At 36.8% G+C, this 26,780-nt stretch overlaps 1 protein-coding gene and 1 pseudogene across 1 annotated transcript in view; one reads left to right on the forward strand and one right to left on the reverse strand.

The window, feature by feature from the left end:
* Window positions 1–26,780, reverse strand: part of LOC126470164 (intermembrane lipid transfer protein VPS13A-like) — a 762,201-nt gene that overhangs the window by 17,226 nt on the left and 718,195 nt on the right. Inside the window, exons 62-64 of the mRNA XM_050097791.1 lie at window positions 23,452–23,518; window positions 19,620–19,765; window positions 7,300–7,426 (exon numbers count right to left, since the gene is read on the reverse strand). Coding sequence (XP_049953748.1) covers window positions 7,300–7,426; window positions 19,620–19,765; window positions 23,452–23,518 — 340 coding nt within the window. The remainder of the gene's footprint in view (window positions 1–7,299; window positions 7,427–19,619; window positions 19,766–23,451; window positions 23,519–26,780) is intronic.
* Window positions 20,794–20,911, forward strand: LOC126471689 (5S ribosomal RNA; annotated as a pseudogene).

Below are 26,780 nucleotides of genomic sequence, written 5' to 3' on the forward strand. Positions count from 1 at the left end.
TGGGAACACTTCACCTTAATTTTCTCTGATGCCAGTAGTTACTGGCATGTAATTTACTGTCATCTGCCCACTACTCATTCATATTTCCACTTTGGGGTGATCTTTCTACTGCTTGGCTCTGCATTGACTGGCTGCTGTCCAACTGAAGATGGCATTGGTCATCTTCATCCCCTCACTGGTTGGAGAAAGGTGATTCCATTATGGTGTCACCCACCTACTATTTGTTGGTGCAGCAGCATATTTAACTTTGTCTCATGCTATTAAGGAACTGTACACAGTTTTATCTACCATCCACACATACATGTAATCACTCAAAATTTGTTCATTCACTCTTTATTTCCACTGTGACCCTCAAGTGCTAATTTCACAGTCACTCAAAACTCAGTTTCACACTCCACAAGTTTGTAATTTCTGCCACATATTACTGTTCTTGCACATAAGAGTTCATTTTACCATACCAAAACAGGAAGATGTCTGCATAGTGGTGCCACTGTCCATTAAGTCTTGTCATTCAAAGTCTTCTAGAACAGCTGTAAACTGATTTCCAGGAATTACACTAATGATTTACACTACACAAATTTTCAAGTAATGTGGCTTTTCCCTAATTTATTATTATCAGCACAAGCATTATGATGATCAGATCCAGTTCAGCATTCATTATATGCAAGTATGCACCATGTATTTACTCTACACGAACTTGGCATTAACAACATTATCACACTATGAAGTCAGAGTCCTTTTTGAACACGATATTAATAGAACACAGAGGCTGTGTAGTACTGGAACAGTCCACATGCTCAAAAGAAGATTGTGCAAAATCGTACACTTAATCAATGTTCATGTGTTAAGTCACATGTATCACTTGAGTGGATATTACTGGTGGCAGATTTTCTTACAATGCCATGGACTCAGACTCTTGCTAATATGTTACATCTGATGTGAGATTTTCAGGGGGGGGATGGTGGGGATTTTTCCCTGTCAGAATCAATCCACCCCTCCCCCTCTAAATTTAAATTACCCTTCCCAACCAGGGATGCTTATTTCCTGCTCACTGGACATGTAAAACTTAACATTTAATTTAAATTTGTGGAGACATACTCAGGAAGCACTAATATACATGTTTGTCTATTAATTTTGGCAAAAGCGTTATGTATTTAAGCATTTGAAACCATCTGAATTGCCATTCTCATGCTGTCATTTTTGCTTTCATTTAAGGTCTGCCATCCATTGCTTGCACGCTTGCAAGACAAGTAATGTGGCAGCTGTCCCCAGCCATACCACATAGGTGCACGAGCAGCTGGGCCCTAAAAAAGGGCAAACAGCCTGGTACTTACATGCACATTTACCATTAGACCACTTTTTGGCAATGATGTCATGTATACAAACACATATGGAACAAAACGACAAAGCAGTGCTAACTGAGCAACAGTACCTAGCAGAACAAATTCAACAGTCTGACTTTGCTTGCCGAAGACCACATGGGTTTAGCTTAATGCCAGCCCCTCGGTATTGTGTATACAAAATCAACTGGTGCCATTCAGTTGTTCTCTCATGTCCATTAAACACATGGCAGTCTCCACATGTTCCCACTTCAGTAGCATTGTTTGTGAGTTGAGTGTGTGCAGGTCAGCAAGAACTACAGTATTTTAGCATGGCTTTCAAACAAAGCAAAATCTGATCATTCCTTAAGGAAAGTGCATTATCAGATATGTGTACAACAATTGACAGTCAGAATACAGTAGTACTAAAAGACTTAAAATAGGTGGTGAATCCAAAAAACAAAATGGTAATGATGATGCTAACAAAAAGAAAGAGAGTGACTTTGGGGACTGGAAGCTGTGAGAAGTCTCAAGGTATTAATGGGAGTAACAGTAGGCTTGAAATTGTAGTAGGAAATTGTGTTGCATAATCACTTTTCCAAAACTGGCGAGAGACAAAGCTGTGGCTGTTTGTCAATTACCAAAAGTTGGTAATATGCACAGTGTGTTCATAAGTTCATGAACTTACAGTGGAAAGCATGGAACCTGTACATACCAATAATGCATTTTTAGCTGGTGTTTCTGCTAATAATGCAAAGAAACTGAATGATAAAATCAGTGATCATGCAAAGTGCAAAGTACACATGAAATACATATAAATTGTAGGTACTAAGAAAAGCAATGTTTAGAAAAATCTGTGAGTGAAAGTAAAAAGTTGTGGGGAAGACAAAAAGATCACAACTTATTCATCGTTCAGATCTGCATATATTATAGCTAAAAAGAAACAACCAGTCAAATCATTTCTTACAGTAATCGAACTACAAAAGTGTAATGATTTATCAATCAATCATATGCTTCATTCTAACCATGTACGCTGGACTATCACTATGTTTATAGGTGAAGAAAGGAAAAAAAAATTGCTCACTGCCTTGTAGGTTCAGGCACAAACTTCAGTGTCAAGATTGACAAAAGTACAACCACTAAATAAATTGTTTAATTAGATATGTATATTTGTCCTTCGAGGGAGTTGCTTGCAATTATTTTTTTAATATTGTTGGATTAGAAAATGGGGCAAGAGAATGCATTTTCACTGCACTATTAGCAGCTCCTGAAAGCATGGCATTAAATATGATGTACTAAAGAACCATCTTGTAGTTATCACAACAGATGGTGCATTAACAATGTGTGCACCTTACAAAGGAACAGCCACTCTGTTGAGTAATCAATCAGGTGAGGATTTAACTGTTGCACTGTATGAACCACAAAATGGAACTAGCAGTCAAAGACGTTATGAATGATGTAGCAGATGTATACCATACACAGGGTTTTTGGATTCCTTGTATACTGTGTTTTCTCAAAGTCTCGAAAATCGGAGACAACTACAGGGTGTTTCTCAAGAATTATTCTTGCAGATTTTGAAACTGGGCCATATTTTTCATGTATGTTGGGTTGCTTCCTCATTTAATGCTGTTTCTGCTCTTCTTGAGTCACAGTTCTCTTGTTAATCTTCTTGAAAAACTGAGTCATGATGGTTCCAAATCAACTCACAAGAGATTTAAATCTGAAGGTTTGCTAAAACATTTCACAAAGTGGTTGCTTACAAAGGAATTAGATCTGCTTTATAAGATAATAGAAGTTTTGCAAGTATTATCATTCTTAATGCAAAACAAAAATTCTTCAGTCCTTAAAGCTAAGCAGCTGCGATGGCCATACAAACTCTTGGAATGTTGGGAAAAAAAAAACCTCACAATGAATGAGGATTATAGTACAAGAGTTAGGGGAAAAGTATTAATTAATGAACTGTCTTCTGATGAATGTAACAAATTTCAGACATTTTGGAAGAATTTTTTTTGGTTTTGGTAGACAAAGTAAAAACACATTTTAAAGACTTGGATTTCTTTTTGGTTGCAGCTGTATTAAATACAGAAACATGTCCTTAATATGATTATGAGCTTATGTTTCATGGTGACATGTCAGTTGCTTGTTTATGTAAGAAGATGGATTTTAAATTAAATTTTAAAAAAATTAAAATTAAATTAAGTGGAAGCACATATGCATTACTAGTTAAAGATTTTTGAGTTTATAAATAAAATCGTCATCACATGTCCACTTCTGTCAAAGAATTTGTGAAAGCAATCAAAATTATATGTATATCTACAGCTGAATGTGAACACAGATTTAGTACCATTAATCTAACACCAACTGATCACAGACGTCATTTACAGATTCGGACACTTTCAAATTTACTTTTCATTTTAACAAATACACCTTCAATTCATGGCTCTGATGCAGAAAAATTTGCAGCGAGATGAATCAAGTCTCAGCACAATATTGTGCTTGACAAACCAACTGGCAAACCTTTGAATCTTCAGGAGCAGTCTCAGTCATCTCGACTGTTCAACTAAACTCTGCAAGTATGTGTGTGTTAATTGTATAGATAATATCTGTATAAAATTAAAAAAAAAATAATGAAAGTTTATTAACCTTCACACGATCACCACAAAAACCCCTGAAGTGCTTTGCAATTTCAGGGATAATCATGGAACTGCTTTATTTTGAGACATCTACATCTACATCCATACTCCGCAAGCCACCTGACAGTGTGTGGCGGAGGGTACCTTGAGTACCTCTATCGGTTCTCCCTTCTATTCCATTCTCGTATTGTTTGTGGAAAGAAGGATTGTCGGTATGCCTCTGTGTGGGCTCTAATCTCTCTGATTTTATCCTCATGGTCTCTTCACGAGATATATGTAGGAGGGAGCAATATACTGCTTGACTCTTCGGTGAAGGTATGTTCTCGAAACTTTGACAAAAGCCCGTACCGAGCTACTGAGCGTCTCTCCTGCAGAGTCTTCCACTGGAGTTTATCTATCATCTCCGTAACGCTTTCGCGATTACTAAATGATCCTGTAACGAAGTGCGCTGCTCTCCGTTGGATCTTCTCTATATCTTCTATCAACCCTACCTGGTACAGATCCCACACTGCTGAGCAGTATTCAAGCAGTGGGCGAACAAGCGTACTGTAACATATTTCCTTTGTTTTCGGATTGCATTTCCTTAGGATTCTTCCAATGAATCTCAGTCTGGCATCTGCTTTGCCGACGATCATGAAACAAATAGCTCAAACTAGTATATGAATCACCAGTTGCATGTAATGGAGTGTTATTGCCAGTCACATCTCTACAGAAACTACATTTCACGTAACAGTATGTTGTCTAGAGATACGCGTTTCGGTTTCATAACCAAAAAATCAAAATCTTACTATGTCATTCTTGTGAAATTTTCAAATAAAACATTGCTGTCATTTTGGCTATCTTGCAGTAAAGTATCTCTGTTATTTACATACTTTTTTACTGAGTCATCTTTGTGGCTTCTTTTCCTGTTGCCTTTTTTATACAATAAATACAGCATAAACTGCTGAGACTAGAATCAGATCCATAGAAGGTGGATGCAGCAATGCGGTAACATGTGGACATGAGAGTGCACATCCATATTGTATTCTTTTCACTACATTTTTTTTGCATTTGATTTTGTTTCTGTGCATTTGCGACTGTGCATGAGCAAAGAGGTATTGTCTGGATGTACCTTTACTCCTTCTCACTGAAATGGCTAAATGGATTTGGATTAAAGTTTGAATGGAGATTGGTTATACCCTGAATTAACAGATAGGATATATATTTTTAATGCATATACTGGTACATATGTATGAAATATATGAAGTGGAACCTTTGATACCATATATCTTGAAAAGTTACCAACTGATATAATTCAAATGTTCACATGCTACTGTAATGATCATTCAGATCCACATAGCCTATATATTTTTGTAATATATATGAGGAGGAGATTACAGAGAGAGAGGGGGGAAGGAGGTGATGCACAGAAAGAGGAGTTGGATATAGACAAAGACATAAGCTATGTATTTTTACAATGAATATAATACAGAGCTTCAAGAGGTAACTTTTGAAATGGCCTATATGCATGGATAGTGAGTTTCAGGATTAACATTTATTCATAAATAACTGTCTACTCATTGGTAACATCATGGGGCAAAACCAGTAATTAACTATACTAACCCAATAGGACATCCAGCCCTCTGGTAAAAAAACTTTGTCTCATGTTATTAAGGAATTGTGCATAGTTTTATCTACCATCCACACATACATGTAGACACTCAAAATGTTGTTCATTCACCGCTTATTGCCACTATGACCCTGAATTCCTGCTTTCACAGTCACTTTAAATCTCAGTTTCACAGCCCACAAGTTTGTAATTTCTGCCACTATCACTATTTCTGTGCACACATGTGTGCATTTCACCATACTAAACTGAGAAGATATCTCTAAATGGTGGCACGTATGCAATGCTATCTACTTGCGCTGCCCATTACGTCCTTGGAATCTTGATGATCAAAATCTTCTAGGATGGCTGTAAACTGATTTCCACACTAATGACGTACACTATGCATATTTTCAAAACTGCGGTGGCTTTTTCCACATTTATTATCACCGTAAGCATTATGATGACCAGATCCAGTTTCACATCTAGCATTATAGGCAAGTAGGTACTATCACATTACTCTACACAAACTTGGCATTAACAGCGTGATCACCTAATGAAGTCAGAGTCCTTTCTGAACACAATATTAATAGAAAACAGAGGCTTTGTAGTACTGGAACAGTGCACATGTTCAAAAGACGTTCGTACAAAGTCATACACTTTAACAACGTTCACATGTTAAGTCACAGTTATATCATGTTTGAACATTACTGGTTGCAGATTTTTATACAATGCCATGCACTCAGACTCTTGCAAACATATTACTGGTTGCAGATTTTTATACAATGCCATGCACTCAGACTCTTGCAAACATATTACTGGTTGCAGATTTTTATACAGTGCCATGTACTCAGACTCTTGCCAACATGTCACATGGGTTTTATTTGACTGACATTTCATTTTGTAAACTATGTTTTGGTTTGAAAAATAGATAAATTATATTTTGCTACTTCAGATGAAATCTATCATATGATAATAATCTTCTTTATAAAATATGTGGTGGTTTAGGAAAATACAAAATGTCATGGAACCATGCTATGCATCCACATTGGGAAAAAACCACTTACAGGTGCATTTATAATCATTTATGCCAATTTTAGCAAATTCTTATCAATTAGCTGCATTATGTTTGGACTTTAACGTTTAACTATTAATTAATTTTAGTTAACTCAAAGTATGTCATTACATAGTCAATATTTCAAGTGAGTACTGTCATTATTATCAAGTCTTCAATTAGTTAAAAATATTTCCCCATTACATACCATTGTAGAATTTTCAATTAGGTATAACTTTTAATAAACATAATTTAAACTGGATAGAATCTGATCTAAATAATAATAGGATAGATTCATGGGTACACTACATACAGATGGTATAGAAAATTGGAATCAAATTGCAGTGAAGGAAAAAAATTAATTATGAGTAGAGGCGTAATAAGAGCTTATGGGAGACTCAAGCTTGCTGTGTTTCAGCAGCCTAGTACAATAAAGTGAGATGTTGTATTTGAGAGTACACTCTAAGGACTGCTTGTTTCAGCAGAATATTTTTGTCGGACTACATACTGTGATATAAATTGCCATTTGATATAATTGTTTATCAGACATGTTACTGTTGCAGTGGAAGAAAGTTTGTCAAATAAACCAAAAAAGTAATAATGAAAATATGCACTAATAACACTGACAGATACAGACTATTGTACTGGTACAGCCAAGTTTATTCCTTATTGAGTATAAGGAAAAGAATAATGAGTTTCAGACCTTACCTGTCTCACTTTGAATATCAGCATATTGTCCGATACATGGGGAACTTTCATAATATCATCAATCCTGATCACCCACTCAATGTCCCAGATGCCCCACAGTCGACACTTTTCTAGTAGAAAGACATGCCTGAAATACATACATAAAACACTTTGAGATAAGCTGAATTTTATACTAATTTTCAACAAAAATTGTGAATAATAAATTTAGCACTGTTAGTATCTCTATTTAAAACATAACCAAATAAATTCTACTATAGACATATCACATTGGAGAAAGTAGGTTCCTGGTGTACAGGAACAGGAAGACACAGAAAAAATATAATGCATTCCATGTAAATAAGTGGACTTGGCTGCCAGATTTACACTTATTTATGTTTGGTTCTTGATCCAACATATCTGAGATGCTGTATCTAACAGATATAAAGTCATCTTTATTATTAAAAACAGTGAGAAATGGCATCACAAGGATGGTAAAAGTGATATTCCTAACAACAGAGAATAACTGGGAGCGTTATTTGAACTAATGACCATGTGAAAAATGCAAAAAGCAGCAATGCTCAGTTTTATGGACAAAGTGTAGGACATAGTCCTGGATGTACAGTCATCAAAAGCCATTGCCTGATAGAGTGATTTATGAGCTATCTTAACTTTAATGAAACAAGTAGCAGGAAGAGAAATGCAAATAACAGTGAAAAGTTAGTGTATGTGACATGTTGTGGAGAGCATTAGCTGCAGAAAATCTAAACTGAAGAAGACATTATCTAAAAATTATAAGAACTATGGAACCAAATAAAAAACTAAGTGATAAGTGCCAAGAACAAAATGGTATCCTTGCCAGGTATCAACATGAGTGCAGATGAGGAAACACTACATAGTGTTGGGAGGATGCCACCTGGGAATAATGAAAAGCTTCCCTACTGGCGTCACCACCAGCATATCACCTGGGCTGACCTACTTTCACTAGTCAAAGATAAAGAACCACTGGAAACATCACGACTTTGTTGGTGTGTTTATGACTACATCTTTGATACTGCCTACTCATTTACATAATTATTATGTTGATTTTGAACGCTTTTAGTGGTATGCTTGCTTTGTGGGTGGTTTTGTGTTTGTTAAGAAATCTTGAAAAAAAAAAAAGGAGAAAAAAAAGGTGGCTGGACCACAATAAATATGGATTGTGATGTTGCTCTTGAAAAATTAGTTATTCATGGGTTTTCCCACTGTTCTTACCCATGTGAAAATGTCAGTTGCTTAGTACAATAAAGTCATTTGAAAACGTTCTCAAATATTCAGATTACTTTTTCTGAAAATACAGCAACAGGTGCTGTAAAGATAACATACAGACAGCAAACTAATCGAAAAAAAAAAAAAAAAAAAAAAACAGTGACTGACAATTCTTATGTATAAATCTAATGGTTCAGCAGACCATTTGTGAGTCTTTTACAGAATAATGCTACCAGGCAGACCTATCAAATTAGCAGTGAGCTAAGTTTAAATAATATCACACAGTGATTCCCTGTCTCAATTACCAAGCCTATATAATTTTGTTGTTAATATTATGATGGAAAACCTGGGGCCAACTCAAGTCACAGCACTTGCAGAATGTGTGTGTGTGTGTGTGTGTGTGTGTGTGTGTGTGTGTGTGTGTGTGTGTGTGTGTGTGTGTAAAATATTTATCTGCAGTTTGAGGCTCTCCTGTGCTCATTTCATTGTTAATGCTCATATTTTCATAATTTCACAATAAATGCTTAACTGATCTTGGGTGCTTTTTCCTGGAAGACAATCTGTAAGTCGTAGAGAAGTAACAGTATGTAAAAGAAGCCAGCATTTTGTCTAGAGGTCAAGATAATGAAAAGTAATTTTAATAATAAAAGAGGTACGATAGAATTCATTGAAGTTCTCTAATGCACAGTTATTCTCAAACTGACACATGATAATGTACAAAGTCATTTACACACAACAAAAAAGTTTTGCATCACCCCAGTTCCCAGAACTCCTGAAGACAGACGTTGACTGTGGATATTGTATCACAGACACAGTCCCTTTGACTGTTCAGAGATATCACTAAATCCACCCAAAGATGTGAACAACCACGCATGAGCAGGGCCTATTAGACGGAGGGAGTCCAACAGCTGATCAGTTCCAGTCATTCCACCAGGAGCGAGGTATATGGCTCATGTTGTCTGTAGTTCAACCATGTCTAGACGGTCAATACTGCAGTTTGATTGTGTTCGCATTGTTACTTTGTGCCAGGAAGGGCTCTCAACAAAGGAAGCATCCAGGTGTCTCAGAGTGAACCAAAGCGATGTTGTTTGGACATGGAGGAGATGCAGAGAGACAGGAACTGTCGATGATGTAACTCGCTCAGACCGCTCAAGGGCTACTACTGCAGTGGATGACCACTACCTATGGATTATGGCCAAGAGGAAGCCTGACGGCAACACCACCACGTTGAAGAATGCTTTTTGTGCAGCCACAGGACATCACGTTATGACTCAAACTGTGTGCAATATGCTGCATTATGTCCAACTCCACTCCCAACGTCCATACCAGGTCCATCTTTGCAACCATGAGACCATGCAGTGCAGTACAGATGGGTCCAAGAACACGCTGAATGCGCCACTCAGGATTAGCATCACATTCTCTTCACCGATGAGTGTTGCATATGCCTTCAACCAGACAATCGTCGGAGACGTGTTTGGAGATAACCCAGCCAGGCTGAACACCTTAGACACACTGTACAATGAGTGCAGTGAGATTGAGGTTCCCTGATGTTTTGGGGTGGCATTATGGGGGGCCAGCATACACCGCTGGTGGTCATCCAAGGCTCCATAACAGCTGTATGATACGTGAATGCCATCCTCCAACCGATAGTGCAAGCGTATAGGCAGCATAATGGTGAGACATTCGTTTTCATTAATGACAATTCATGCTCCCATCATGCACATCGTGTGAATGACTTCCTTCAGGATAATGACATCGTTCAACTAGAATGGCCAGCATGTTCTCCAGACATGAACCCTACTGAACATGCCTGGGATAGACTGAGAAGGGCTGTTTATGGATGACTTGACCCACCAACCACTCTCAGGGATCTATGCTGAACTGCCATTGAGGAGTGGGACAATCTGAACCAACAGTGCCTTGATGAACTTGTGGATAGTATGCCACGACGAATACAGGCATGCATCAATGCAAGAGGATGTGCTACTGGGTATTAGAGGTACCGGTGTGTACAGCAGTCTGGACCACCATCTCTGAGGGTCTCGCTGTACGGTGGTACAACATGCAATGTGTGGTTTTCAAGAGCAATAAAAAGGGCAGAAATAATGTTTATGTTGATCTCTATTCCAGTTTTCTGTACAGGCTCTGGAACTCTTGGAACTGAGGTGATGCAAAACTTTTTTTTTTATGTGTGTACAAATATATAATACTACATGTAAATTGATGGGATCACTCCTGTCAGCTTGACATTTGCACTCTTAGAAATCTAGATGCCTTCATCACATCAATCTGCTTTCTTATTGATGGACATTCATTTGGTCAAGCAATGACATTATGGACCCATGCACAAAATTTAAGGCCTCCCTTATGAGGAAACCTTCAGTCAAATATTGTGTACAATATATACTGCTGATATTTAAACTTCTCTACCACCAACTGCTAAGACTGTTAAAATATGCAGACAATATATGCCTCTACTCAATGGCCACCTTTTTCAAAGCTACCTGGCATAAACTAGATCTTGCTGCCACATTACTTGATGGCTGGCTCTTAAAAATGGCTAACAGTATTACCTCAGATATCAAGTAGGTGAGACTACCCACAAATAATACAGAATAATTTATTACATGCTAATTCGTCTCACTTTGTTGTTGGACTCTATTTCTGAGCCATATGTAGGGAGCTGAAGTATATTCCTGCATTAATTAGTACTGGTTCTTATAATTTCATGATGGCCAGTGGTTGCCACATATATGGTATTTGTGCCTCCTAGGTTCTACCAAATCACGAGCACCTTATGAAGCTCAACTTTCATTCACAGGGTGCAGATTTGGTAAACACAGGTTTCTTGAAATGGGGACTTGTGTGTGCTACTTTTCTTCTATATCTATAAGCCATGGGCATGCTTCAGTGACCACTGTGAGGTGTGACAGCAGAATTTGGTGTCTCACAAGTAATGGGGATCTTGGCTTCCCCACATGGGCCATGAGCATGAAACAAACATTTTAAAATTTAAACTTTCACAGCTGAAAATGTCATAATTAATAAAATTATCTGGGCTGTTATGCTGTGGTCAAATGCATATAACATTTAAATTTAAATGTTAAATCCATTTGACTGCAGCATAGTAGCTGGAATATTTTATTAAAAAAAAGAACAGAAAAGAAAAAAAAAAGACAACTGAAGATATGCTGTTCACTGATGTGATGGCTGGCTGTTTACATGGTACACTTGTTATTAGGTAACTCCTGGGGAACTTGCTGTAGCTCAGTTGCACAAGGTTTATCCAGCAAGCAATGCTCTGTCTGAGTGGAGTCCTGTTTTCCAACCTGGTAATGGATGCCAATGAAACCTACACCTCTTTCTAACATTCCCAACAATGGTCCATTGGGCAGTATTAACATGTAGACTCAATGGAGATCTCTTATGGGTAGATCATCTGAAATGTCTATTACCACCAATTACAGGTGACATTCTATGGTGAAATGTGTTTCCATCATTTTTAAATGTGTGGAAGGTACATTTGAAAAACTGTCACCTTTTTACATACACAAAGCATTAGAGGGACTTGTAGGCAACTGCTGAGAGGCTGTGTGATGGTACCCTCATGATTGAGACAATCAAAAATACACCAGCAAACAAATCACTTGAAGAGAATGCCATGAATAGTAAGCTAATAGTGTTTAATTACTGTATTGTAGTTGTAACTTGTTTATTTATTTTATTTATTTATTTCCGTGTTCCATAAATACTTGATGTGAGTGTATCGCTAGGATGTAGAACACGTCAGATTATTACAGTAATAACCATATCTAATTGGTCATGAGGCTTACAAGCTAAATTGTATATAAACAGATACATGAGACTGAAGTGTTAAAACAACTACACACATTATAATAGTAATAATGATTACACAAACAAATTATAAGTCTTAAATTCTAATACATACAAAAAAAATTAATATGCCAGTGCTACTTAGTCAGTTCTGATAGGAATGCTTAAAATTAAACACATTGTAATAACTGTTGCACACTGTAAGAAAAAAAAAAAACTGTAAAGAATAGAAAAAACTATTCAAAATATAAAGTCTTGGCTGTTTTTTTTTTTTTTAATTTAGTCCTATCCCCAATGACAGATTTAATGTGAAATGGAAGTTTATTGTATACTTTTATGCTTGAATAATGTACTACTTTCTGTACCATGCTGAGACTTTTTATGTTTTTGTGAAGACCATGTTTACTTCTTTATCATGATCATGATCTTCATTGTTTGTTTTGTAAATTGTATGATTATTGTTCACAAATCACATTAGTGAAAAAATGTACTGTGATGGCATGGTGAGGATCCAAAGCTGTTTGAATAAGTTTCTGCAAGAATATCTAGGGTGCCCTTTAGCCATAATTCTGATGACTCTTTTCTGTACAATAAAGACTTTGTTCATGACTAGTTACCTCAAATTATGATGCCACATGTCATGAGTGAATGGAAATATCCTATATATGTAGCTTTAATTGTTTCCAAGACACAAATAGATGAAACTGAATGAATGGCAAATGCTGCTGAATTCAGTCTTTTACATAACTTGTTGAAATGAACTAATCAGTTTGGTTTGTTGTTTATGTATAGTTGCAGGAATCTGGAACTATACATATCTATCATCTAGACATGCCTTGAGCCACATCCTTACTTTACCATTTCATCCATAGTGCCCAGTCTTTGCAATTAGAATATAGTGTAGTATAATGATGTCATGGATGTAGATGACAAGGAACTGTAATAAAAACAGAAAAGTTAAGACATCATCAAACTAAAGAATTTCATCAAAAGAGTACATGGTGAGCTCAAGAAAACACCATCTTTTATTCTGATTTCCCACTTGATCTGCCTTAAGGTTACACCCTAAGTTCCTAACCCTATACAGCGCTTTAAAACTCAACACTTTAGTTGCACCACATTTACTTGCAAATGCCACACAGCCACCTAGTTTCATAAAGTCATTGGTTTCATCACTAAAGCAGCCCATATCAAAGACTGATGTTGGCACTCAGATACTGACAGCTGAACAGAGCACAACAAAATACAGCTGTAAATGTTGGTGTAAACCTGCACTATTGGTTATACTCACAAGTTTGCCTACAAATGAAACAATGGTGGAAGCAGAACATACTGTCAGAAAGAACACACCCTCACGGCAGACAGAAGAAGAGAAACAGAGAAATATTGCTGTTGAAAGAACCCTACCAACATCTCATCATACAGGCCATGGAAAGTAAAGAACAGACCAAAATTATTAGGTCCAAAACCATCATGACCTTTGTCCTGTATTATGAATAAAATGAAGGTATGGAGGTCTTTGTCTTCCTGAGGGCATCAGAAAGTCTCTCAGGTACCTGCAAACTTCCAACTACGATGGAAAAACAGGGACAAGAAGAAGACACCTCATTGCTGGCTTCCATACTACAGTGGAACATATATGGGTTCAGGATATATCCAAAGGAAGCACAAGTATAATATCAATGAAGACCAATGTGTATACTGTTTTTGCATGAATATAGGCTGCACCTTAACTTTTTGCACAAGACTATAGTAAATACTAAAACTCCAATAATGGCCATGCTACTACATTTGTGGCCAATTACAAAAGTACTGCTACTATATACATGATGCAGACATCAAATTATGTTGGGAACCCTATGTAACAATTAAGAAACTTCAAGTTACCAGCTATGGATTATGCAAAGGAACATGGAAAGTGGGCAGCAAGGATTTCATGTAGGAAAACACGCATTTGGGAGGACGGTGGTTCAATCCCGTCTCCAGCCATCCTCATTTAGGTTTTCCGTGATTTCCCTAAATCATTTCAGGCAAATGCCGGGATGGTTCTTTTGAAAGGGCACGGCCGATTTCCTTCCCCATCCTTCCCTAACCCGAGCTTGTGCTCCATCTCTAATGACCTCGTTGTCGACGGGATGTTAAAAAACACTAACCTAACCTAGGAAAACAATTCATTAGTGATGTGTAAGTGAAGAGAAATTCCTCAATAGTTTGAAATGAAGGTGTTCATTTCAAAAGCCTAAATATCCAAATGTGAAAAAAGACTTGCTTGATTTTATAGCTCAAAACAGGAAATGTGGATATGCTGCTACAACTGAAATCATCAAACTGAAGGGCTCAAATTAGCATGTAAAAGAAACAATTTTTCAATGGGATTTAAATTTCATATTGGTGGGATTGGCAATTTATGTAACAAAATATTTTATTTGTCCATAGTAGAGATACAACTGTGCAAAAACTGCATGAAGCTTATGAAAACAGTTTGTATCGCATTCCTAAATACAGAATGCACACAAAAGGCAGTCTATTTTGATATTCCAAACATCATTACAGTAAATGATGTAGAGGAACATAGTGTGGAAATACGTACATGTGATTCTGAAAAGCAATGATGCTGTGGTTTTTTTTTTCAAGAACACCTATTGTATTTGCAAACAAGGTATAAGTCTTCCTGCTGTTTTCTTTGTAAGTCTTTGATGGTTTACAAAAATAACCGCAGAATGTCTGAATGACAACTACTTCTATTCAATAGATAGATTTTTAGGTATGAAGTAGTAACTGTAAAAAAATTAACTAATTATTTTATATAAAGAAAACTTACGTTAAAGTGACACATTTCACAAGATTACAAAATGTGAAATGATGTATTCATGATCTATGGAAAAGGATTAATGAATGAATGAATGAGTAACTTGTAATAGTATCTATTTCTACAAACAAGATACATGTACATGTCATTTTGAAATTAGTGATTTGTGACCTGAGGGGTAAAAATCTCAATTATAGGCTGCACCAAGATTTTTTGAGCTAAGATTTAGGAAAAAAGGTGCAGCCTATATTCTAGCAAACATGGTATGTCTTGAGGGCACAAATATTAAATTATCTGATGGCCCTGAGCTATGCAGCTACATCCTTCACAAAAAGCTCGATCTGAGTGGAGAGAGAACAAAAGGAAACAATGCAAACCAATCTTTGCCTCTATGCACTCACCACTGACCTACAAGCAGTCAGTGTATCAGTGCATGTGCATCATGGATTGAAAATATACTTCCTCTATTTATCCCCACATAACGTTCTAGACAAAGAGGCTCTCACTGAACTCATTACTCAGCTTCCATGACTCTTTCTTTTATGTTGAAGTTTTTGCTGCACACTATGTGTTTTGGGGCTCTTTCAACAATTTATCCCAGGGTTATAGTCAATGAGAGCTTTGTTGTATCCTCACACATGTATCTCTTGTATAAGGAGTGCACACACTTCAACAGTGCAACAGGGTCATTCACTGCCATCTGTCTCATTGTGTGCTCTTCAGCTGTTGCAAACACTGCTCATTAGTAAGTGGCTGATAACTTGTTTTCAGGTGATCAATTCCTAATCTAAATTCACTCCAGGCAGAGTGGTGGCCAAAAGAATACTGCTAACAGTGGGTATTCAGTAAAATGAAATGGATACTGTGCAGCCAACTTTCTTTAACATCTTGGCTGTGTCCAAGAATGGATAGGTTAGATTAACAAAATGATCCATGTCACTGAAGCATCCTTGGGCCAGTTACATGTGCAACCTATTCCTCAGTGGCATGATAAACGTTGCTCTCAAGTCAGGGACAGGAGGGTGGTTCTGCTTGGATTCAGATGCCAGCCAAATGTAGAGCACCACACAGCAGTTTGGGTACCAAGGGCAAAATGTTGCATTATTAGAGAGAGAAAGAAGTGAGAATGGCAACAGTTCCTGAACATAATTCCACTAAAAGAACAGTCACATGAGAGACCATTAAGAGAATTTCTGGGAGAGGTGGGAAGAACCCAGTGGCTGCCACAATATGGAATGGAAGTTTCCAGACCTACCCACAACACATTTCCCAGACAGTGGAGAGAATTTCACTAGAGTTACCACCACTAGAAGTCATGATCCAGATTTTTTATGCTTCAGAGAACCTGCTAAGAGAAGCAGTTGGAACTTCAGTTCCACTAATGATGAAGAAATTAAGAAACTCTTTTTGATGTGGAAGCTGATTCTGCATTAACTGTGGCTCATGATAGGCCACCTATGCAAGATAATGTCCCTTATAGTATGTAATGGCATCTCCTAAAGCAAAGCAAATAAGTCTTCTTCCCTTTTTTAACTTCATTTGGGTATCAGAAAACTTTCCTAATTTGTTGAGAGAAACCATTTTAATTCCAGTCTTAAAGCTCATGGAAGCATGGAGGAATGGGCAGAGAAGAGAGATTTTAATTTCCCAACTGAGAAGTACTTTACTTTACTTTTCCGTGTCCAGATCAAATTTTATTTTTCCAATAGTTAGCCACCTCTACGGCTTTGTCATTGGCTTGTAGCAGGTCAAACTGAGAAGTGTGTGTGTGTCTTTTTAAGTGTTCATATTTTTCCCTAGTTGAGTGTCATGGTCACAGCTCTTAATTGTAAAGAAATAGTGACATTCCTGAACCTCACAATTGATTTTAAACTTACCTGGTTGTCACATCTTAGTGACTTGAAAGCGCTGTACCCAGACCAAACCTGTTTGCTGCAGTTTTGCAGGGCCTTCATGCAATCTTGGCTTGACTATGGGTGCATAGTGAATGGGACTACAAAATCATCCTATTTAAAAACGTTGGTCATGGTGCGCCATGAAGGAATTAGGCTGGCCATTGGGGCCATTGATATGAGACCCATACCACGCCCCTGCGCTGAAGCTCACGAGCTGGCACTTGATATCAATTGGCAACTCTTCAAGGTCTCATAGACCTATAAGAACATCCACACCACAGACACCTGCACATTACACCATACCAGGGAAAAGGATGTAACACTATCTGCCATTCACGTGCAGTCTGTCATTTCACTGTTGAGTCAAAGAGGCATATAACATCAACAGGAGGAATGGCCATGAGGCATAATAAGCTGTGGCTGGTAAAGTTGATTATCCAGCTATGGTATAACTCATATCAGTGACTCTGACATAATGAAGTAACCCTGACCTGCCCAATGGGATGCACAAGTGTTTCATAAGCTGCCCATTTTGTAAACTGACTGAATTTTCCCAATATCCTGCCAATTAACTAAAGTCTGTCACCCACTGTACCTACAACTGAGTCTCTGTGATCGTTCCATTTGACATCTCTGCAAATTGTTACACTTTTGTATTTTCTTGACTTGAATGATTTCATTTGTGACTTACTGTTATTAGAGTTATAGGACTCTATTTATCTGCATTTTGTGTGGTGAACAATTTTACATTTTTGAACAATTAATGTAAGTTGCACCACTTTGAAAAACACTACTAATATTGTTTGCCTGGCCGTTAAAATATCCTTAATATCCAACATGAACAGCTACGCACACCTGAAGGTGTCAATGTCAATGTCTCACTCACCATCCAAGGTAACAAGCTGTGCTCTCCCTGCACAGAAACTGTCACCGAATCACACATTTTGTCTGAGCCCTATAATCATATTTTCAATAATTACCTAAAAGAATAGTATCTGTTGCTTGTTACCATGATGTGTTGTTATGATTTATTATCCTGTATCAGTTACTATGTGCTCTCAGTATTCTCACACAAATTTGTCTTAATCATCATGTGTACAATTTATGTAATATGGTATTAGTGCTGCAAGATATGTACTCCGCACATTAATTATTAAGTAAGAAAAGTAATTCAAATGCATGTCTCAACATGGGTACTCTGCATGGATCCTACTCCTATGTACATTTCTAATATTTTAAGAGAAAAGAGGCATCTAACTAACAAAGTTACCACAGCAAAAATAACTGGAGAAGGACTGATGGAATAGACATCAGGAAAACACGATCAAATACGTGAGTGTCAAACTTTAAAAAAAATCTTTGGAAAGAAAGGAAAAATATAAATAGGGTGTAAAACCTCCTTAAATTTCCCAGGTAAGTTCCAGTTGTACCAGTTTCCTTTCAAACCATACTTCCTAAGACAGTGTTATTTATATTGAATTTATGTGATCATACTACTAAATTATTGCTGTTGCGCACAAATCTTCTGTGCATGTGGTTTAATGGAGTTCAGATAGATTAACAACATCAATTTCCTTCCTATTCACGAGTTCTTGAAAATAAAATAATAATTGAACATGGGATTCTGAAACAGGGAAAGCAGCACTAGAGAACTCATTATCTATATTTAAGTGTTTCATAGTGATGAGAGAGAGTAAAAAATGTGAGCCTGTTCTGTGACTCCTTCTTCTAAATGAAAAATAATGAAATAAATATGCAAGGTGTGTTGAAACCATGGACAGTAATGCCAATAGGATATTAAGAGCAATAAGAGCCATGTGATCAATTGTAACAACTTTGTCAGAGGATAGTATAGGACTGAACTACTAGTTATGCAACTGAATATTGTGATAAGTATCATGGATGTTCTATACACAACTGTCTATATTTCTTTTTCTCGCTGCCAAAATATATTTATGTACACATGGGTGGTTTCTGTGAAGAGAAATGGGTGATTGACAGCTTGTTTCGAGGAAATGAGACAGCTTTATGTTTGTCCCTATTATATTTGATTTTAGAGATCATATAGGTACTTTTATTAATTATACAGCAATATAAGGAAAAAGATCAATTGATACTCACCTTGTAGATGACACAATGAGCTGCAGACAGCCTCAAGAAAAAAATGTTACACATTTAGACTAGAATGACATTCAGACCAGAATACCATTCTGGTCCAATCATATATAGAAGGTGGTCATGTGTGCTTGAGGTATACTTGCTTGTGTGAATGAATGTGTGTGTGTTTTTTTGCTGAAGAAGGCTTTAGCCAAAAGCTAAATGTGTAACAGTCTTTTTATTGTGCCTTTCTGCAACTCAACATGTCATATTTATGGTGAGAAGCAATCTATCTTTCTCCTTATATTATTGATGTTCCAACCTGAAGTTTCCATACACTAACTATTCAGCATATATGTTTCACTATATGAAAAAAATCAATAAACATGACTCCTGTCTAGGAAATACTAAGATAAGAGCAATTGTAATGATAAATAGTTTTAAAAAGATAACAGACTCACTGAAGGGTGATGAGAACAGCTCTTTTAGCATCATTTGTAAGACATGCATGTGCCCAATATGTGTCAGTATCACAATAGTGCCCTTTGCTTAATGTGTTCAGCAGATGCATGCCAATAGCTTCATACCTTGAGTAAGGTTTTATACCCTAGAATTAAACATATTAAACAATAATGTATAGCATTGCTGTCTATTAATTTCAGTAAAATCTATTAAAATGAAATATAATGGAAAGAAATATTATAAAAAATTAATTTATGTGTTGAGAAGAATCATTTTAGTAACAAATAGCAGTGATAAAAATGTGAATTTTAAATTAATACAAACTGGAAAACAGATTTCCTATTAATTCATACATGTAATTACTTCCAAATTTCTAATACTTTTTGTCAAAAACTCTCTTAACATGCAATCTTCCATCATATACTGACAACAACACACTATAATAGGTTACTTTATATGATGTACACATCTCATGCCATATGCAACTGATCTACTTGAATACACAATGTACTAAGTGAGCATACATTCACTGAACAGGAAAACCAGTAAGTAAATTTTATGAAAAATATAAAAGACTGGAAATAATGTGCAAAATAGCATGTTTACAACCTGTATAAGGTTAACACCAAAGATCAATAGCCACAATATCTATAACTATATTGCATATAACTGTTAGAATGTATCTGTTAAGAGCAACTGAGGACGCTTCAAAAACAAGACCAGAGTGATGTACCTGGTTAAATTCAGGCACAAAATTGAATCTAAAATGTATAGACAATCCCAATTAATTCCGTTTACTGAGAAAGAAGTATCAGAAATATAAAAGACGTTAATAAATAAACATATTGAAAAATCTAAAAATTATCATTCCATAAAATAAATGAAATTTTGGAATGATTAACTAGGCCTTGGATTGAATTACTGTGAAAACAAGAATCCCATTTGTAATTCAAGTAGTTAAAAAATGTTGTAAATGATTGCACGCTGAGATAACAAAATTACATTTACAATCCACCAACATTTCTTTTGGTACAGGCTCATTTATTTTGCTTCTTTAAAACAATTTTCAGTATTTGCAATGCATCTCTTAATTCTTTGAATCCAATGATATAGTTCTTTCCTTCCAGATTTTCTTTAATTTGCAGAAAATCTAGAGCCTTTATCCAAGAAATTGCCAATGGCCTTACTGCAGTGGTAACACCGGTTCCCATCAGATCATCAAAGTTAAGCACTGACGGGCTGGGCTAGCACTTGGATGGGTGACCATCCAGTCTGCCGAGCACTGTTGGCAAGTGGGGTACACTCAGCCCTTGTGAGGCAAACTGGGGAGCTACTTGAATGAAAAGTAGTGCCTCCAGTCTCGCAAACTGACATACAGCCGGGGGCCAGGAGAGTGGTGTGCTGACCTCATGCATCCACTGACACCTGTGGGCTGTGGATGACACAGTTGCTGGTCGGTACCATTGGGCCTTTATGGCCTGTTCAGTCGGAGTTTATTTTTTTAAGCAAGAAATTACTTGTGAAGGCATAGTCCACAATGAACACTATCAAAAAAACACCAATGAAATTCAGTATTCTGTGCTAGACAGCAACAAAAGTGTATCATGTACATATAGCAAAATTATTTTCTATGCTCGTTACATTTTCCTGTATGTAAATTACTATTCTGAGATAATGAGCAATTTACCGTTCATTTAGAAAACCTTTCGAATTCTGTCAAAATTATTCTGCATTGTTGTGCAGTACAAGGAGTCAAAAGATCATGCTTGTTTCAAACAATAGCCTTTGAAGATGACATTTTGGAGCACTTTGAAGGGCAACTATCCATTAACACCCTCCTAGTGGCATAAGCATTGGACACTTCTCATGGTACTTAGTGGAGAATTGCCTATGGAGAAGAGCTATATCCATACCATCTGAAGAAAGTCCAGGCAACAACAATGGAGTATGAGTTCAGTCTGCACAGCAGTATTTGCAATGCTGCATACTACAGCCACAATTCTCAGCCATTTGCTGATGAAGGCATGCTCACTCAAGATGTTTCTCCTTCACTATTGTCTGAGGTGTAGCTACAGGTTAATCAGATAGGGTCAGTGTGATACAGCTGAGCTCCAGCTCACCTTTGATTAAAATGTGTGGCACCACAAGGATCCTCCTTCCAGCAAAAGACTGGTGGAGGTGGATCCTTCTCATGACCACTATGATCACCATATCTTATACATCTCGACCATTTTCTTTTAGATACTATGAATACTTATTGTGTAAGCTACTACCGTAACATCAGATGAGGAACTTTGTCAAAGAAATCCATCCTACAACCGAAATACTGAACTTTCAGCACCATATCTCTCAATGCTCATCAGTCTCTAGATTGCTAATGTATGCTCTGCAACCATTTAGGAGGTCAAAATTTCAAAAACCCTTCTGTAAAGAATTGTGCTATTTTGGGGTTTCTACATGAAATGTGAAACACCTGACCACCAGTACATTCAAACTATTCTCTAAATCTGATGAGACACAGTGTCAAAACTATGTATTTCTGGACAGAAGCTCTCCATGTAAAGTGACCAGTTTGCTCTCCCACTCAATGTACTATAACTAAGCAATGCTGGTGTTTTTGCTTGTAAATATATTTATATACTGAGGTTGATCAAGATTTCAAGCCTACTGCTATTAAATGGTAAGAACAAATGTTTAAACTGTTCTTGGAATGAGCAATGAATAAACCAGCTGTCAGTTCTTGGCACTGCCCGATAGTTTAAGAACATTTACAACTTGATTCAAGCACTGTACTGTATATCAGACACTAAATGTTGTGTTTGCCGATAAAACTAAGAGGAACACAAAAGTTTTATCTTTTCAACATGACTAACTGCTTTTGTGAACTGACTGGGACTTAGGTTTTGTCACTGTAAAATTCCTATTCACATAGAGACATGAGGCACTTCCAAATTGTTGTGAAATTCTTTGCAGCATAACACATGATGTACTTGTCTCTACTCCTCTGTTGAGTAATGTGGTATCCACAAAGTTTAAAACCGCTTTGTTCCATTGAGATTTTGCACATCAATGTAAATAGCAGAATAAGAGGAACTCCAAAACTCCTCTGTGATGGAATGACACCCATTGATATTTCTGCACCAATTTTCATACTACAGCAACATGCTCCACAGTTACCAACACAGGAGGACACTGTAAATGAGAAGCATCATTGAGGCTAAAGTTAATTCTTTGGAATATTTTGATCATCCAAACATAGTACAGATATGTGGAAATGCTTTCCCAAAGTCAAATTACAATGAGAGTGAATTCACTCTCATAGTTCAATGCAAATTATAAAAGAGTCTTGCTCACCAGCCTTCCACTGTGACATGTTTTACTTTCCGCCATTTTACAGGGATTTATAGGATATAGTAGTAACGTAGGCAGAGCCATAAATCTAGTGAGTTCATATGACTGTATGAATGAAATTAATGAAGCTGGCTCATTGGGGAGCAGGATGGCTCTCCAAATATAAAAAAGTATTTTAACATAAATGAAATTAATGAATCCAATTCAAAACAGAGAGGAGTGGGCAGGAATGTATCTCCAAACATACTTCAAACTGCTTAGGTACTTACTAACAGTCCACTATCTACATAAAGTTCTCTTTAAAACAAAAGACAATGATCATATGAAGTTCTTTCTACATGTCTTCACAATAGAGATCACATTTTGTAACATGTTGCATATAATTATTGAAAGAGTCCACAATCTTACACATATAGGTGTGTGTGTGTGTGTGTGTGTGTGTGTGTGTGTGTGTGTGTAAATATATTTATTTATAAATACCTGGTATGGATTCATGTAGCGAGGAAGACGCTTTCTCATTACTATATCTTCTCCCATTTCAACAGCTCTGTAAAAATTAAAACAAGATCAAAATTTGGAAAAACAATATAGCAACTGAAACATTTATTATGCATCACACCATAAATAAAATATTGACCCTTGCGACCTGTGTAACTATTGCTAAGTTCTGACTTCAAGACTGGAAATAAAATATGAAGCATTGACTGCAACAATGTACTTAAAAAATAAGCTGATTTTTAGCTTAAGAAGACCTCCTAGGCAGTAACATTTGTCTGAAGATTTTCTGACAACTTAAATCTAATGCAGTGGAATATATAATTTTTACTCTTTTCACTCTTAAATGTTATTTTAATTACAAAATTTGTAGTGTTTTTGGTTGCTGTAAGCCTTTGTAGTGCATAATCCTTTACCTCAAATGAGATGTAACATCATATTAAGCACACAGACAGAAGCTTTTGTATGGGTTATTGCCTCTATGTTGTGGCTCAATCATTTCTCAAATTTTTTATACTGACAAAACAGTACGATTTCCAGCCACCAATAGGAATCATATATAGGAATAATCATTGTTGCTAATGAGCTGACAGATGACAGATAATTACAGTTCCACTTCCACTGTCACCTGCTGATTTCTGTGGTTTTCATTTAATGTACTTATGTATATTTTACTGAAATGCAACAGTTACAAGATAATCACTCATCATTGTGGATTCTCCAGACAAAGTGACTGCCTTGGAGACAACAGAACCATTTTCTTCGCTTTCTAGCACCAGGAAAAAATTATGTCTATCAACATCTGCTGCCTTTGCTTCTCTAAAATATTTCAGAAGAAAAATATATTAGAAGTGTTTCTTTCCATCCAACATTCACTCTTCTTTGGCACTCAAATGCTGCAAATCTTCTTCATGTCTAAAATACTTACAAGCACCACACTTCAAACACTGAGTGAAAGATGTGATAATCAGTAAACAAAATCCTAGCAAGCCATTGTTGTAGATATGAAAAAAAAAATACTAATACTGTATCAACCTAACATATGTTACATTAAGAATATACAATATATACAAAATATAGAAGCAGTAGAGTGTTCTATCATAATTATCCCAGTTGATGTATGATGACTACTGTAAAGAGTTACACCATCTAACATAAAAAGTGAAGAATCCAGATGAAATGGTCAGACATCAAAGTAAGTTCATGCACATACTCTCCATTGTCAGGTTTATAAATTCTGCAATTCTCTGTGATAGGTGGAATGGCCACCAGGGTACAGTAATGTTGTTTGTGTTTAATGTTGTTACCAGGCCTGATACATAGGGAATATAAGGGGCATGAACAGCATGAGATAGTTGAGTAACCACTATGAAAGACACAGATATGCCACATATTCATGTTATACAGCATTATCTGCACCTTATAGAGGTTGAAAGGGGCTTCATTGTGGGTCTCGATTTTGCTGGCTGATTGAATCGTGCAATATCCAGATTTTTTTTGGCATTCAGAAGTGACAGTGGCCTGATGCTGGAATACATGGGAATGTGAGGGCCAGCATATATGATGTCAATGTTCTGGTAGAGTCTCTCAGACCACCACAGAGGAGGATCACTTTATTATACACCAGATACATCATTGCCCTTTCGCATCTGTGCCTGCCAACTGAGAACATGCAATGGCCTCCCTGCGACATTCTGTGTCATCCTATATCATTGGTTGGAGACTAGCAGAAGATGGGTTACAGAATGGCCATAATGTGTACAGTCTGCCATTAACCTCACAACACACCCAGCTGTGTTTGGAGTGATGTCATGATTGGGAAGCTCGTACTGCTGACGAACAATGTCACATTGTGTTCAGCAATAAAGTGCAATTCTACGCAAGTGCACATTTGGTGCCAACCTTGGGAGAGGCGCCATTCTTCCAATGTTTTGGAGAGGCACAGCAGTGTTATTCCTTGGTGTCATTATGTGGGTCTTATCAGGTATGACATAAGGTCACCACTGATACTGACTGAGGGAACTCTGATGGCACAGCAATATGTCACAGACATTCTGCATTCTCATATTTTCTCTCTCATGTGACAGTATCACAGTGTCATCTTTCAACAGACCAATTCTCATTCACATCTGGCGCATATCTTCATGAACTATCTGCATGATGTTAAGGTACTTCAGTGGCCAGCAATGTCCCAGATCTGTCACTAATAGAACATGTGTGGGACCAGCTTGAATGTCAAATCCATCCCATTGTCATTTTTGAGTTACAACAGTTGTTGGTCAGCTTGCATTAGGAGAGGATACTATGGCTTTGTGGCACCCTTCGTAACTGAAGCAGTGCATTCATCCACATAAGAGGGGATGCAACACTATACTGCTAAGTGGGCTCTTATTATCAAGTTATTTGTAGGTTTGACTCAGTTTTGCAGCCAATGAAATAATATCACATATACTCTCAGTCTGTGAAACTTTGATTTGTTTCCTGTGCCCCTTCTGTGTGATTCACTTTTATTGTTAGTGTGAGTATATTCAAATATAAAGAGCTGATATCCCCTTCCATAGCCAAGAATATTAATATACACTATCACTGTTGTCACAAATCCTGCTATTGTAATAATTTTATGTCCTGTTATTCAGGTAATAGGGGTTGAATACAAGTATCGACAACAAGACTGTATGTTGGTATTCTGTGTAAAATTTAAAAACTCTGGAAGTTTCATTAAGTAAGCACTTGTGACATTGATAAATGTGACACATCGGTTACATGGAAACCTGAAGCTGTTTGAGCTGAGTGTGGTATTTGCTAACTAGTACCCCGTCTCTTCCTTTGTGTTTCATAATCACAAATACCAATACAGGATAGATGGGGTGTTTGAGCACTAAACTTATAATTTTTTCAATATAACACTACATACACAATGTTATGCTTCACAAGCACACATCACATTCATCACACATGTCACAATAATTGCCCCATCAATGTGAGACAAATGCACACCTGATACATTACATTACACTAAGGAAAGAAGAGTGATACTGTGTCAATATTCAGTACACCTCACAAAAACATGGAAGTAGTTCACAGCAGTTGGACTAATGACAAGGTTTAAAATGCCCTTACTCACAGGACTAGGAGCATGTTTCCATCAAATATGTACCAAAATTATCACTAAAGATGAATTTATGTGCTTGATAATTATAACCCTTTGGAATGAAAACTTACATTTTTTTGGAAAAACTACTTAGCTTAGATGCATGTGCTATACCTAAAAAACATGATAAACTAGTAATGATGATAATATTACAATAATGAAA

The sequence above is a fragment of the Schistocerca serialis genome, chromosome 3 (assembly GCF_023864345.2).
Source record: "Schistocerca serialis cubense isolate TAMUIC-IGC-003099 chromosome 3, iqSchSeri2.2, whole genome shotgun sequence".
Taxonomy (NCBI): domain Eukaryota; kingdom Metazoa; phylum Arthropoda; class Insecta; order Orthoptera; family Acrididae; genus Schistocerca; species Schistocerca serialis.